Source organism: Notothenia rossii, assembly GCF_949606895.1.
Source record: "Notothenia rossii genome assembly, contig: scaffold_223, whole genome shotgun sequence".
In the NCBI taxonomy this organism is placed as follows: domain Eukaryota; kingdom Metazoa; phylum Chordata; class Actinopteri; order Perciformes; family Nototheniidae; genus Notothenia; species Notothenia rossii.
In genome coordinates, this window is record NW_027639793.1 from 2,689 (window position 1) to 20,000 (window position 17,312).

Here is a 17,312-nt window from a genome sequence, read left to right on the forward strand (position 1 = left end):
TGTCCCCTCTTCTTCATGTCTCTTCTACATCAACATGTGTCCCTCTTTGGAAAGAGACTCTGAAAGTTTCAGGAACAAAGATTCTCTCTCTTTTTGATCCATTTCTATAAAAACCTGTCTGAAAATGAGCTGATCAGAAGTTGGCCGTTCATGTATTGATGAAAAAAAGTATAACAGCGGACCTTTAATACCTGCAATAACGCTGCACAACAAATCTCCTCTGGCTGGAAGAGAACTGGACTTAAACTCCCACTGTACATTTGACATTTATAACCCTAACATATTCTGAATGTTGTTCGCATGTTTGCTCTGTATATTTCCCCAAAAGATACAGACATTTGGAATTTTTAAGGAATCTTCCAACCGTTTTCCAGACATTTCACACAATTGTTCTCATATTTTTAGGAAATGTTTTCCTTAATATTTTTAAATATTCTCACAAAATAGTTTCTGAAGCTAAATGTCTCTCTCTCTTTTGTTTCCAGCAACCTGCTCCAAACCAGAACTCCCCGCTAACGGGCGGAGACTGGGTCGGGTGTTTGGCATCGGACACGAGGTCCACTTCCTGTGCAAACCAAGCTACGAGCTGATTGGCCCGCGAACACGAGTGTGTCTGGACTCACTGAGGTGGAGTGGACAGCAGCCCATGTGCAGACGTAAGACAATAACACACTGTAAAGTTTTATGAGTGGTTATAATGAGACAGACCCTGAAGGCAGCATCTCCCTGGTTCCCTTCGCAAAAAGACATGGGATTTCTCCATGTGATTTTGTATTATCAGTAAATTATCTCTTTGTCAAACAAAAGTTTATGATACTTACACATTTAGTTATGCAGGATCATCTCCACATATTAACACCACTCTAGGATTTCTGAAGTAAAAAGCTAACGCATGGCTATAAAGGAACTACAGCACGGTCACATGACTTCACGTCACCACCGCTAAATTAAAGGAGGCTAATGTTGGGCTATAAAGGAACTACAGCACGGTCACATGACTTCACGTCACCACCGCTAAGCTAAAGGTGGCTAATGTTGGGCTATAAAGGAACTACAGCACGGTCACATGACCTCACGTCACCACCGCTAAATTAAAGGAGGCTAATGTTGGGCTATAAAGGAACTACAGCACGGTCACATGACTTCACGTCACCACCGCTAAGCTAAAGGTGGCTAATGTTGGGCTATAAAGGAACTACAGCACGGTCACATGACTTCACGTCACCACCGCTAAGCTAAAGGAGGCTAATGTTGGGCTATAAAGGAACTACAGCACGGTCACATGACTTCACGTCACCACCGCTAAGCTAAAGGTGGCTAATGTTGGGCTATAAAGGAACTACAGCACGGTCACATGACTTCACTTCACCACCGCTAAGTTAAAAGAAGCTAATGTTGGGCTATAAAGGAACTACAGCACGGTCACATGACTTCACGTCACCACCGCTAAGCTAAAGGTGGCTAATGTTGGGCTATAGAGGAACTACAGCATGGTCACATGACTTCACGTCACCACCGCTAAGCTAAAGGAGGCTAATGTTGGGCTATAAAGGAACTACAGTACGGTCACATGACTTCACGTCACCACCGCTAAGCTAAAGGAGGTTAATGTTGGGCTATAAAGGAACTACAGCACGGTCACATGACTTCACGTCACCACCGCTAAGCTAAAGGAGGTTAATGTTGGGCTATAAAGGAACTACAGTACGGTCACATGACTTCACGTCACCACCGCTAAGCTAAAGGCGGCTAATGTTGGGCTATAAAGGAACTACAGTACGGTCACATGACTTCACGTCACCACCGCTAAGCTAAAGGAGGTTAATGTTGGGCTATAAAGGAACTACAGTACGGTCACATGACTTCACGTCACCACCGCTAAGCTAAAGGCGGCTAATGTTGGGCTATAAAGGAACTACAGCACGGTCACATGACTTCACGTCACCACCGCTAAGCTAAAGGAGGCTAATGTTGGCCTTGATGCTGTTTAGTCGTCTCATTTAGACACTTGTTAGCAACATATTTTAAAAACATAAGTTAAGTAACAAATAACGTGTATCAGAAGTTGTTATTGTCTTAATAATGTTTTTTGTTTTTCAGGTTTAAACGCCAGTGGAAACTCTCTGGCCTCTTTCTCTCCTGGTTCTCCTTACTCCTTCCCTGTCTCTCCCGCTCTGTCTTCTTCCTCTTTCTCTCCCACCTCCTCTTCCTCCTCCTCCTCTCCCTCCTTACTATCTTTACCTTCTCCCTCCTCCTCCTCTCCCTCCTTACTATCTTTACCTCCTGCCTCCTCCTCCTCCCCCCCGTCCTCTGTCCGTCCCTCTCACTGCACTCACTTCCTGGGCTCCACCCGCTGCACCTGTGACGTTGGATTCACCATTTCAGGCCGAGACAACAACATCTGCACAGGTGAGAAATACATCCAACGACTTTGTTTAGTTCCGGAACACAGTGACATCACTACGTAACACTCACACTCTTATTGGCTAGCGCTCCAACACATTGTACGTGATAGGCTAAGGGGCGGGACATCTTTAAAGGGTTGACCAATCACAACAGAGCCGGCCAGCTAACCAATCAGAGCAGACTGGGCTCTGGTTTCAGACAGAGGGTGAAAAGAGGTGCTTCATGTCAGTTTGGCTGCAATTTGTGGTATTCTTTGGTATACTTTAGTGGCTGTGCATAGTTGTTCTGGATGTATTTTAGTGGAGGAATTTGTGGATGTATTTTATTTAATGTATTTTCTTATTTACTGGAAGTATTTATGTATATATTTGTGGTAATTCCTGATGTTTTTGTGGTATTTTAGTTGAAGAATCAGATGTATTTGTCGATGTCATTTTTTTCTACTTAAACTTTTGTTGTCAGGTTTGACAAATTAACATTTCTCTACAAACACAGTGCTTCTGTAATGTATTTAATTTGTGTATATATTTGTAGCAGATGTATACATGGTATGTTATTTGAAGAATTAGTTGTATTTGTTACGCTTATCACATTACATCTGTTCCTTGTGCACACATGCATGTTACAAAACCAATGCTGTTTTACATACATATGGAATATTCAAAAGTACCTGTGTGTGTTTCAGTACTTTCTACTTCTTACATTTTCAAAACAGGTTTGTTACTTTAGTTTGAATCTGCGTTTCATTACATTTATTCGAAAAGTTTTCCTGAATGCTCCAAGCGCTTTACATTACATATTAAACATATCAGACATGTAACAGTGAGTACAGAAAATTAGGCTGAAGTGCCCAAGGACACAAAGTTATGGGTACTTTTTACTGAAGTACATTTCGGAGACCAATGACCATACTTCTTTACTTTGACTTGAGTAAAGAAGTTTAGTCAGTACTTCTACTTTGACCAGAGTATCTGTACTTCTACTTGAGTAAAGGATGTGTGTACTTGTACCAATGCTTCTGTTTCACATCCATATGGAATAATCTAACTTCTGTGAACCTGTGTGTGTTCCAGACATCGACGAGTGCCTCCTGTTCCCCCTGGCTCAGCCCGGCCGGCTGTGTGTGCATCAGTGTGTGAACACGCCCGGCAGCTTCCACTGCTTCTGCCCCGCCGGCTACGACCTGTCCAGAGACGCTCGCAGCTGCACAGGTCAGAGGTCAAAGGTCACCCCGGGGGTCACAGAAGTGATAAGTCTGTCTGAAGTCTCTCAGCTGAATGAGGCTGAAGGTGGATGGTGGGAAAACAGTGGCAAGCGTCCGGACGAAATGTCCTTTAAAGGTCCCCTATGATACAGTGTTTCATCAATACATCACAGGTCTCAGATATATACAGAGCCTGTCTCTGATTGGCTGAAACACTAAACAGATCATTGCAGCATTACCCATAATCCCCTCTGTTTCAGCCCTGTTTCCAAAGTGCTGATTCTCTGCCTGTTACTTTAGATGAAAATAAGGAGCCCCTCCCCACGCCCCTCTGAGAGACATTTGGTTACAAAGAACTCAATGGAGCTCTAGGAGGAAATTCAGGTGATAAGGGGGGGGGGGGGGGTACCTTGGTTGCTGATTGGCTAATGGTTACTCAAGACAAAACATCGTTATGACATCATCAAGTGGCCAAAATCTGATCAGCTCATTTTCAGACAGGTTTCAAGAGACATGAAGAAGAGGGGACACATGTTGTTGTAGAAGAGACATGAAGAAGAGGGGACACATGTTGATGTAGAAGAGACATGAAGAAGAGGGGACACATGTTGATGTAGAAGAGACATGAAGAAGAGGGGACACATGTTGATATAGAAGAGACATGAAGAAGAGGGGACACATGTTGATGTAGAAGAGACATGAAGAAGAGGGGACACATGTTGATGTAGAAGAGACATGAAGAAGAGGGGACACATGTTGATATAGAAGAGACATGAAGAAGAGGGGACACATGTTGATGTAGAAGAGACATGGAGAAGAGGGGACACATGTTGATGTAGAAGAGACATGAAGAAGAGGCAGCACTTAGAAGAATAATACCTTTTGCATAAATAACATGATGTATGTATGTATGTATGTATGTATGTGTGTGTGTGTGTGTGTGTGTATGTATGTATGTATGTGTGTGTGTGTATGTATGTATGTGTGTATGTATGTATGTATGTATGTATGTATGTATGTATGTATGTATGTGACAAATGTGCTTCTAACCTACTCAGTTGTACACAACGTATTTAAACTCTGCTCCATAATGACGAATTACAACATTAAAAAGTATTTGTTTGTGATAAAAACTGAATATTCAACTGTAATTATATATTTTTTAAAAACAGTTTGAAAGACTCAATCTGCATAATGAGTACTTTTTGTACATTTTGCTGATTATACTTCAATTCTTAAGCCTATAAAATTACTATTACTAATACTTTAACATGTAATGGAGTATTTTTAAGACTGTGGTGTTACTACTTTTCCCTCAGAGTACTTTTTTCATTTATTTGTTTCTTAAACGCCTCTCTTTCCCTCTCCTCAGACGTGGACGAGTGTGAGAACCGGATGCACAACTGCTCAGCAGACCAGGTGTGTGTGAACACTTTCGGAGGTTTCCAGTGTGTGAAGGTGGAGTGTCCTCAAATGAAGAACGCCACGTACATCAAGACGTCATCGATGTAAGAATCACAACTTTTAATTTCCATTCAACACACCGCTCCTGAAGGATGGCTTCAGTATTTGATCAAGGGTTAGGTGTTAAAACACACGTGACCATTGTGGAGTTTCAATATGAACTTACCTGATAGTACACAGTCTTCTTTAAGAGTAAATACATGAAACAAGGAAAAACAATCACTTGTGAATGTATTATTAGTATCTTCTATAGAAAAGCAATGCAAACCAGCAAGAGTTTAAAGAGCAATATTGGAAAAATGTAAGCCTGCAAATAACTGAAAGGTACGGTAGCCGACAGGCAAGGCAGGCAACTGCTTAGGGCCCCGGACCAGAAGGGGGCCCCCAAAGAAGGGAGATTAAGAAGGTCCACTGCAACGACAACATGAAACACCCTTTAATAACTGCAACGACATGTCGGGAAACCCCCTCAAGGGGGCCCCATGCATAGCGCGCTGTAAAATGCTGCTTCTTATTTTAAGTTTCGTTGCCTTGCTCCGCTCTGTGTTGGGGCGCAACTGATGGTGATGAAAGCTGGTTCGAGGGGCCCCCGGTGAATCTTTGCCTAGGGCCCCCACAGACTTGAGAATCGCCACTGCCGGCCATTATGAGAAACTAGCTGCACAATGCAGATATAAAAACCCAAATGTTCCTGTACTCATGAAGAAACATCTTCAGCAACTTGAGGAAACATGCCCAGCGTTTACTAAAAGCTGCATGTTGCAAAAAAAGTTGACCAAATAAAAAGTTGACCAAAAAAAGTACTAAAAAAAAGTTAACAAGAAAAAAGTTTACTCCAAAAAAAGTTGAATAAAATAATGAGAGCAACGCTGATTAAACCCAAATGAGATCAGAGTGTTTACGAGTACACAAAGCTATAGTTCAACTTACAGAACATCCTTTTTAGCTCTCTGATTGGATGGTGTTGTTTTAATTACCAGCATTTACCATGCCTATTCTTACATTTACAGTTTTTTTAATTATAAATACTTAATGAGCATTGTTTGAGGGAGCCACTGATCTATGATGCTTCTCTGTAATTTCTGTGCATTACAAATAACTTTAGCTGGCAGCATGAGTTTGAATTAGCGGAGTGAACCGCCTCGTGAGAATACAGTGTGAAAACACGTCTCAACAAAACAATGAAACTGCAAACAAAGCACGTAGAGAAGGAGGGAAGACCACAAACCTTCCCGCCACAAAACACAAAGACTGGGCGATGGAGAGAGGTTTTAAAAAACAATGATTTCTACCTCCATGTCGCCCGCTTCCTCTCCCCACCCCACAGTTAGTGTCGCTCCTCTGACAGAAACATGGCCGAGAGTCAGACTGAGGTTTGGCTTCAAGACGCTGAGGTTTAGCGGCTCCATTCAGCCGATCAGCTGATGGCGGTGCAAACAGAAACGTGTCTGGAGGTCTGATTTATTCCCACAACTGAAGCTTAACTGCATGTTTTGGTGATGCAGGGAGACAGCGGTGTGTGCCGACTCTCCGGGGGGAAAGCAGGGTTAGCGTTAGCTTTAAAGTCACGGTTAGAGTTTATTCTGCCAGAGAGGATATTTGAAAACAAACAGTAAAAAGCTGTGACTGAATTAGTAGAAATTAGGACGAAATATTCTGTTCATTTCTAGGTGTATATCAGTATGTAGTGTCTCTACTTTAAAGAGTCCTCTCCTGCTGATGTTCAGGTGTATATCAGTATATACTGTCTCTACTTTAAAGAGTCCTCTCCTGCTGATGTTCAGGTGTATATCAGTATGTAGTGTCTCTACTTTAAAGAGTCATCTCCTGCTGATGTTCAGGTGTATATCAGTATGTAGTGTTTCTACTTTAAAGAGTCCTCTCCTGCTGAGGCTCAGGGGTATATCAGTATGTAGTGTCTCTACTTTAAAGAGTCCTCTCCTGCTGAGGCTCAGGGGTATATCAGTATGTAGTGTCTCTACTTTAAAGAGTCCTCTCCTGCTGATGTTCAGGATCTAATCTTATTCGATCTCATCTTGTTTCCCTAGGCGCTGTGAGAGGAACCCCTGCATGTCCGGAGACAAGTCGTGCTCTCAGGCTCCAAACTCCATCTCCTTCCACTTCCTGTCTGTGGTTTCCAACATGGCCGCCCCCCGCGTCCTCTTCCGTGTGTCGGCGGCTCGAGTCCTTGGCGACACGCTGCGTTTCGGGTTGGCTGGCGGTCGAGGGCGAGGTCATTTCAGCGTCCAGCGCTCAGGAAAACAGACAGGGACCCTTTTGTTGGTGACACCCATCGAGGGTCCGTCCACTCTGGAGGCCGAAGTGGAGATGAGTGAACTGGAGAGGAACCAGCTGCTGGGGCGATACCTCACCAAGGTCACGCTGTTCGTCTCTCCGTACACATTTTAGAGGGAGGAAACATTCATTTTGGGGGCGTTCAAGGTTTGTCAGTATTTACCATTGTTTGGTGTAAAGTTTTTAAACAAATATTTATTTAAAAAGATCAAAAGACAGTGCAAAACAAATGTACTCATTATCGTATTTTAGATATGTCTAGAAGATATACTTGTTCTCGCGTCTCTCTACTTTATGCATATTTGTAACTACTTATAAACTACAATTGTGAGTTTTAGATACTTTTCAGATTACAGTCTTTTTAATGTGGGTGGGTTCTAGGTTTATCAGTGTTTTACAGAGCTTGGTGCCAAGTTTTTAAATTAAATATTTATAAAGAAAAATCTAAAACATTGTGTATAACATCCCTGAAAAAATATTTAGCAATGCTCAGAAAAATCTCTCTGGAATACATTTACTCAAGTCTCGTATTTCATTTCATTTACACATCGTCACAAAGTTTGTTTTTCTGAGAAACTCATGAGAAGCTGAATTTTTCAACTTCAGGTCACCCTGTTCGTCTCTCCGTGTGCCTTTTGGAGGGAGGAACCATTCATTGTGCGGGAGGGGGGTGGGTTTGGTGCTTAAATTCAATATTTATTAAAAAAATCTAAAACATTGTGTAAATCATTCCTAAACAAATATTTAGAAAAATCTCTCTGGAATACATTTACTCATTATCGTATTCTAGATATATCTAGACATACTCATTATTGCGTCTCTAATTTATGCATATTTTAACTACTTATAAACTACAATTGTGAGTTTTAGTTACTTTTCAGATTACAATCTTTTTTTTACACATCGTCACAAAGCAAAAAATCAGAGCAATTTTTCTGAGAAACTCAGGAGAAGTTGACTTCCTCTGGTCAGCCTGCTCGTAGCGGGAGAAACCATTACTTCTGGGGGAGGGGGACATGGGTTCAAGGTTTATCAGAGTTTACCAGAGTTTGGTACCAAGTTTTAAAATGTAATATTTGTAAAGACAAATCCAAAACATTCCTCAAAAATATCTTGAAATTCTCAGAAACATACGTGGAAAAATCTCTCTGGAATAAATTTACTCACTATCGTATGTAACTACATTTAGATACTGGTTCTTGCGTCCCTCTACTTTATGCATAGTTGTACTAATAATAAACTGAAGCTGCGAGATTTAGTTTTCAGATTACAGTTTTTCACGTGTGTTGATGTTCCCTTTTTAAAGACACTTCATATACTCCACTACATTTCGGAGGTACTATTAGTTCATTACGTTTGTCAGATATCTATCCCCAGGTTTCTCCAGATGGTTCAGTCTGAAGCTTAATACAGATCAGCGGGAAAACACATTGTCACAAAGCTGAAAATCAGAGGCGTTATTCTGAGAAACTCATGAGAAGTGGACTTCTTCTGGACCCTGTTCGTAGCGGGAGAAACCATTAGTTGTTTATGTGGGGGGGGGGGGGGGGGGGGGGGGTTAAGGTTCATCAGGGTTGGTGCGAAAAGAAGGGTTTGTAATGATCGTGAGAGTAGAGCCAGACCTCCATTTATAAAACTGACGAGGGAGGGGGTGTCGAACCACTGAGTGTTTCTGGTAATTTACTGTTTCTGTAAAATTATGATTCTGTATATAATATTGCTAAATAAAAAAATAAAAAATCTGTTCTGTTGGGTTTCACTGTTTAAAGATATGTAAACATGTTCCAAAAAAAAGTCTAACATTATATTAAGGTACACAAATTCACCATCAACTAGTGGTTCATTAACATGCATATTAGACTCTTTATTAGTCATTATAAAACACTTATTAATGCCTTATTCTGCATGACAATATTCTACAAGTAATAAGCTATTAGTTGAGAGTTTTTCCTCATTAACCCTCTAATTAATTAGTGCTGATTTATTGCAAGTAAGGAAGTTGTTGTACATGAGTTTGGGTCTTAATATGGGTTATGGCTAGAAAGGATCCGTCTAGTGTAAATATGACGTCACGTTCTCGTTGTAACTCTCGTTGTAATCGGAAACACATCTACAGCAGTAACATGATGCAACATACACATTAATGCAGCAGTAATATTAATAGAGAAACATCAGACTTAATAGTAAAACACTGCAAGGGAACATTTTATTGCACCAGGAGCTATCTTGGGACTTTTACTGCGACAACGTTGACTTGCCTGTGAATAAAAAATAAACCATAGTGTTGGTGATCTACAGTGTTGTCATTCTTCTTTGAACACCAACAAGACCACTAACACCCTATTTCAACAATCACACTCCCTGTCATTGACATAATTAATAGATAGTTTAGCTTCTCACCATCATTTGCTGTCGCCAACTGATGTTAACGATCGTAACTGAAAGGCTGCCTGCCAAACGTAAACATTCAGCCATGTGACATTCAGCCAAACTCTCGCGAGAGTTTTACATAAGACGGATCCTTTCTAGCCATAACCCTTAATATGCTCTGCTCAATATGGGCCTAATAAGGCAGCAGCTCCACAAGAATAGGAATTCTCCCATAATAACACTTAACTAATATGATATATTCTTATGTAACAAGACATGAAACGTTAAGTGTTAATTAAGTCTAAATAACTCAAAATGAGGTATTTCTATCTAAGAACATGTTCTCTATTCTAAAGTGAAGTCTTGTTCATAACCAATAAGCTAGTAGTTTGACTCTAATTGACCTGATCAGGTTCCCTATTCTAAAGTTGCCTCCTCTTCACACTTTGTAAATATATTATAGCACACACGTACTGAAATGAACCTCAACAGCACATGAACAAAGTAGGCACACGTTGAGATATCTGTTTTATTAATGAACATCTAAAGAGAGGTTCAGACACATGTACCAAAACATGTCAAGTTTCTCCAAGGCTGAGAACACACATGCAGCCTGTACTTTTTAATAAAAACAGATTTTGAACAGATGTTATGTATTTGTGATCATACTGTGTGACCTGCTTGTATATACTTAAACAACATGGTGTACTGTTCTTTCTATGTGTTGTAATGTCTCAGTGTGAACATAGATTAAACAGCCAGCCAAACTCTTTTGAGAGCCAGGGAATGAGCAGCCATGCTCCTTTATTGACTTTTGCAGTCCACTGATATTCAAACGGAGTGAAACTATAAAACAGAAGTTACAAAGCACTTAATTATCACATATATGCAAGAGTAACATACACAGATTAACACATAGGACCACTAAGTGTGAACAAGGTAAATGTAGCTAATGCTAGCTGTGCAATAAGCATGTATACAGGCTAGTATGGCTAACGCTAGCATGTATGCTAACGATACCGTGTATGCTAACGCATTTTCTCATTGTGTTAAACATCTCCAAATGTCATCATATTAACACAGTACATGTTACTAATCCTTACAGTGTAAGTGTAAGGAGCCATTGCTTTCTGACGGACTTGTCCCTTTTACTCTTCAGGTTAAATAGGGAAAATAAGTAGAGGTCTACTGCCATGCTATTCAGTTAACTTTCTCCTACTTCCTGTAGCCTACCCGGTTTCCTCTTAAGAATTAAACAAGCACAAATAAAAACATGGGTAATTGTGTGTTATTGTTGAGTAAATAACAGTGTGTTATTTAGAACAGAATAACAAATTAGAAGGAAAAAAAGATTTAAAAAATACAGATTTCAGTATTTTGAGGCTCTGAGCCCCATTTCTTTTCCTCATTGACGGCAAAAAAAGCCCGACATTATACGATTTAAAATGAAAAACAATAATCGTGGCTTGGTATTGAGTAAGAACATGTTTGTATGAACCACACAGCTTCCGGTCTTCCAAGACCCGGTGACCGGACAAAAAGACGTGCTGCAGGCACGAAACATATACTACCAATAGAAATACATTGCTTTTAAAATCGTTCTGTGTGACACGAAAAAAATGCAAAAATCGTGTTGGTGAACACGAATCAATAGATTAAATTAATTTCGTGACTATAACACGAAATGCCGTGAGACCGGGTTGGTCATTTAGACACAATTAACACATAGTTTCATGTCTTGTTACATAAGAATAGCTCATATTTGTTAAGTGTTATTATGGGAGAATTACTATTCTTGTGGTACTACTTTTAATTTGAGTACTTTAGGTACATTTAGGAAAGAAGGGTTGAAGTCTCAGAGCTGACTATCGTCGTCCTAAAAGAGTAAGAGATCGACTTTCCACCATCTTTGTTTTGGATTGGATAAAGTCACATATTTTTAAGTCATTAATCCATAATAAGGGTCTTTTAAAACGGTAGTGGTATGTGCAGGGACGTCGGAACTATTTTCTGGGGGGGGGGGGTGCGGGATTTTTGCTGGGAGGGTCGGGGGGGAAACTCACACTATCAATGATTAACGAACTCGACACGTAGGCCTAATAGCCTAGGCCTATACATAACAGATATAGGCTACATAAACACACGCAGCATCTTAATTGTTACGAAAATGTATGAAACAAAATGAATTAATGAATTAATCAAGCCTTTATTAAGGAACATACTGTAGCCTAATAGGCAATAACATAGGCCTACAGCATTCAGAAAATCAACAGAATAATACAGCCTTTACGAACATAGGCCTAATGGAACATTCAGAAAAATAACGGTTTACTTTGCGCTCGTAAGGGCTTTTAAACTGTTCCAAAAGTAGACCTTCTCTCCGTTGTTCTGCTGATAAATTCTTTAAGCAGGGTCGAGACATCGCATTCATCGAGAAGGCCGCTATGCGCATTCATAATGGCCAAATGAGTGAGTCTCTCCTGCTTAATAGTATTGCGCAGCCACGTTTTCAACCTGCGCAACGCCGAGAACGAGCGCTCGGATGCCGCGACAGAAATGGGCAGAGCCAGACAGAGCTTTATGAGCCTCTCCGCTTCCGACAGCATGGAGCGGCATTGGGGCTGCAAGGTGTGCAGAATGGCCAATACATCCTGAATGGTTTTCACTTCTCGCCCCCTACACACGTCGCTCAGGATGTCCAGCTCAAGGCTTAGCTGCTCTCTTGAAAAGGAAGTCAGTTCCAGGGAACCCACATCCACTCGTTTCCCTTGGGCCGCCTGTAGAACTGCCTGCTCTCGCCCTGCAGCTACGCGGAGTCCTTCCTGGTCAAAGCGCCGCTCCACCTCTGTGCGCACCAAGTCCAGGGCCTCAAACAATTCCCTCTTCCACAGGCTTGGATATTCTTTAATAGTTAAATATAACAGTTAAACAACAACCAACAAATAGTTTCCATATGGGCTGCCTATTTAAGCTGGGTGGGTCAACCTTAAATTTTCAATTTAAATTCAAATTATGAATATGGTTTGTTATGAAAGTAGGCCTATACGTTATTTAGTCAGTTGATACCGTTGTAATGAATTATTAATTGCAGGCTAATTTCGCAAATAAGCGTACATGGATGTAGTACATTATTATGAACTATGATATCGTTTTCTATGGATAGATCAAATCTGTCCACAAATGCTGGAGAGCACGCTCTGTGTGCGTATTTGTTGCATTCTTTCAACATTACAGACCGATGAGCTTTATGATTAATTTTAAAATACTGTTGGCATTATTTATTTATTTATTTAGGCCTATTTATTTACCCTCGTTCTCCAACTCCCGTTCCTCCTCCTCCGCTGTATGGCGAAAACGCGCTGGGGTCTTGCTGGTGCGCACTGGATGAGGAGGCTTCAAGTTGTAGCGCTCTGTGTATTGTTTGATCTTGGCCACAAGGTCAGCGAAGGTGTCATCTTGTCTGAGTGTGTTCAGTCGCTGGCAAAAAAGTTTGGCAGCTTCCATTGATCCAAGGGCTGTGACTTTGGTGCCTTGCAGTGACCGAGTTTGGTTTGGTGCTTAAATTCAATATTTATAAAAAAAATCTAAAACATTTTGTAAATCATTCCTAAACAAATATTTAGAAAAATCTCTCTGGAATACATTTACTCATCGTATTCTAGATATATCTAGACATACTCATTATTGCGTCTCTCTACTTTATGCATATTTTAACTACTTATAAACTACAATTGTGAGTTTTAGTTACTTTTCAGATTACAGTCTTTTTTTTACACATCGTCACAAAGCTGAAAATCAGAGCAATTTTTCTGAGAAACTCAGGAAAAGTTGACTTCCTCTGGTCAGCCTGCTCGTAGCGGGAGAAACCATTACTTTTGGGGGAGGGGGACATGGGTTCAAGGTTTAGCAGAGTTTACCAGAGTTTGATGCCAAGTTTTAAAATGTAATATTTGTAAAGAAAAATCCAAAACATTCCTCAAAAATATCTTGAAATTCTCAGAAACATACGTGGAAAAATCTCTCTGGAATAAATGTACTCACTATCGTATGTAACTACATTTAGATACTCGTTCTTGCGTCCCTCTACTTTATGCATAGTTGTACTAATAATAAACTGAAAATGCGAGATTTAGTTTTCAGATTACAGTTTTTCACGTGTGTTGATGTTCCCTTTTTAAAGACACTTCATATACTCCACTACATTTCGGAGGTACTATTAGTTCATTACGTTTGTCAGATATCTATCCCCAGGTTTCTCCAGATGGTTTAGTCTGAAGCTTAATACAGATCAGCGGGAAAACACATCGTCACAAAGCTGAAAATCAGAGGCGTTATTCTGAGAAACTCATGAGAAGTTGACTTCTTCTGGACCCTGTTCGTAGCGGGAGAAACCATTAGTTGTTTATGTGGGGGGGGGGTTAAGGTTCATCAGAGTTGGTGCGAAAAGAAGGGTTTGTAATGATTGTGAGAGCAGGAGCCAGACCTCCATTTATAAAACTGACGAGGGAGGGGGTGTCGAACCACTGAGTGTTTCTGGTAATTTACTGTTTCTGTAAAATTATGATTCTGTATATAATATTGCTAAATAAAAAAATAAAAAATCTGTTCTGTTGGGTTTCACTGTTTAAAGATATGTAAACATGTTCCAAAAAAAAGTCTAACATTATATTAAGGTACACAAATTCACCATCAACTAGTGGTTCATTAACATGCATATTAGACTCTTTATTAGTCATTATAAAACACTTATTAATGCCTTATTCTGCATGACAATATTCTACAAGTAATAAGCTATTAGTTGAGAGTTTTTCCTCAATAACCCTCTAATTAATTAGTGCTTATTTATTGCAAGTAAGGAAGTTGTTGTACATGAGTTTGGGTCTTAATATGGGTTATGGCTAGAAAGGATCCGTCTAGTGTAAATATGACGTCACGTTCTCGTTGTAACTCTCGTTGTAATCGGAAACACATCTACAGCAGTAACATGATGCAACATACACATTAATTCAGCAGCAATATTAATAGAGAAACATCAGACTTAATAGTAAAACACTGCAAGGGAACATTTTATTGCACCAGGAGCTATCTTGGGACTTTTACTGCGACAACGTTGACTTGCCTGTGAATAAAAAATAAACCATAGTGTTGGTGATCTACAGTGTTTTCATTCTTCTTTGAACACCAGCAAGACCGCTAACACCCTATTTCAACAATCACACTCCCTGTAATTGACATAATTAATAGATAGTTTAGCTTCTCATCATCATTTGCTGTGGCCAACTGATGTTAACGATCGTAACTGAAAGGCTGCCTGCCAAACGTAAACATTCAGCCACGTGACATTCAGCCAAACTCTCGCGAGAGTTTTACACTAGACGGATCCTTTCTAGCCATAACCCTTAATATGCTCTGCTCAATATGGGCCTAATAAGGCAGCAGCACCACAAGAATAGGAATTCTCCCATAATAACACTTAACAAATATGATATATTCTTATGTAACAAGACATGAAACGTTAAGTGTTAATTAAGTCTAAATAACTCAAAATGAGGTATTTCTATTTAGGAACATGTTCCCTATTCTAAAGTGAAGTCTTGTTCATAACCAATAAGCTAGTAGTTTTACTGTAATTGACCTGATCAGGTTCCCTATTCTAAAGTTGCCTCCTCTTCACACTTTGTAAATATATTATAGCACATACGTACTGAAATGAACCTCAACAGCACATGAACAAAGTAGGCACACGTTGAGATATCTGTTTTATTAATGAACCACTAAAGAGAGGTTCAGACACATACCAAAACATGTCAAGTTTCTCCAAGGCTGAGAACACACCTGCAGCCTGTACTCTTTAATAAAAACAGATTTTGAACAGATGTTATGTATTTGTGATCATACTGTGTGACCTGCTTGTATGTACTTAAACAACATGGTGTACTGTTCTTTCTATGTGTTGTACTGTCTCAGTGTGAACATAGATTAAACAGCCAGCCAAACTCTTTTGAGAGCCAGGGAATGAGCAGCCATGCTCCTTTATTGACTTATTTGCAGTCCACTGACATTCAAACGGAGTGAAACAATAAAACAGAAGTTACAAAGAACTTAATTATCACATATATGCAAGAGTAACATACACAGATTAACACATAGGACCACTAAGTGTGAACAAGGTAAATATAGCTAATGCTAGCTGTGCAATAAGCATGTACACAGGCTAGTATGGCTAACGCTAGCATGTATGCTAACGCTACCGTGTATGCTAACGCATTTTCTCATTGTGTTTAAACATCTCCAAATGTCATCACATTAACACAATACATGTTACTAATCCTTACAGTGTAAGTGTAAGGATTAAGGATTAAGCAATGACTGTAAGTGTAAGGATTACATTTACAGCCATTGCTTTCTGACGGACTTGTCCCTTTTACTCTTCAGGTTAAATAGGGAAAATAAGTAGAGGTCTACTGCCATGCTATTCAGTTCACTTTCTCCTACTTCCTGTAGCCTACCCGGTTTCCTCTTAAGAATTAAATAAGCACAAATAAAAACATGGATAATTGTGTGTTATTGTTGAGTAAATAACAGTGTGTTATTTAGAAAAGAATAACAAATTAGAAGGAAAAAAAGATTACAAAAATACAGATTTCAGTATTTTGAGGCTCCGAGCCCCATTTCTTTTCCTCATTGACGGCAAAAAAAGCCCGACATTATACGATTTAAAATGAAAAACTATAATCGTGGCTTGGTATTGAGTAAGAACATGTTTGTATGAACCACACAGCTTCCGGTCTTCCAAGACCCGGTGACCGGACAAAAAGACGTGCTGCAGGCACGAAACATAAACTACCAATAGAAATACATTGCTTTTAAAATCGTTCTGTGTGACACGAAAAAAATGCGAAAATCGTGTTGGTGAACACGAATCAATAGATTAAATTAATTTCGTGACTATAACACGAAATGCCGTGAGACCGGGTTGGTCTTTTAGACACAATTAACACATAGTTTCATGTCTTGTTACATAAGAATAGCTCATATTTGTTAAGTGTTTTTATGGGAGAATTACTATTCTTGTGGTACTACTTTTAATTTGAGTACTTTAGGTACATTTAGGAAAGAAGGGTTGAAGTCTCAGAGCTGACTATCGTCGTCTTAAAAGAGTAAGAGATCGACTTTCCACCATCTTTGTTTTGGATTGGATAAAGTCACATATTTTTAAGTCATTAATCCATAATAAGGGTCTTTTAAAACGGTAGTAGTATGTGTTGTTAATCTGTCTTCTTGGTTTTATCTCTTTGAGTTTTGTGTAAAAGTATATAAAGGTAAAAGAGTCTCCCTCATATGAGCGTATTTCCATTTGTGTTTTCTGTCCCAGTGCTTTGCGTTTGATCTCATTATACTGCAGACATGACTCTGTTTAACGCATAATAAACATGTTGACCCGACTGTGTGAGGTTTGAAGCTGTCAATCGCACGTCTCTGGATGTTTTGAGACACTTTGAGACATGTTTTGGTGCGTCGGAGTGAAGAATTTAACACGTATCCATCAGCCTCCACACACCAGACAGAACAC

At 39.8% G+C, this 17,312-nt stretch overlaps 1 protein-coding gene across 1 annotated transcript; it reads left to right on the top strand.

Moving 5' to 3' along the window:
- Positions 1–485: 485 nt before the first annotated feature.
- LOC307027406 (fibulin-7-like) lies at positions 486–7,922 on the top strand (the record flags this gene model as incomplete). The annotated part of the gene is made up of 5 exons (XM_079695646.1): positions 486–656; positions 2,101–2,409; positions 3,480–3,617; positions 4,983–5,118; positions 7,123–7,922. Coding segments are annotated over 5 exons (1,115 nt in total), but the record flags the coding sequence as incomplete, so codon positions are not given.
- Between the last annotated feature and the right edge of the window lie 9,390 nt (positions 7,923–17,312).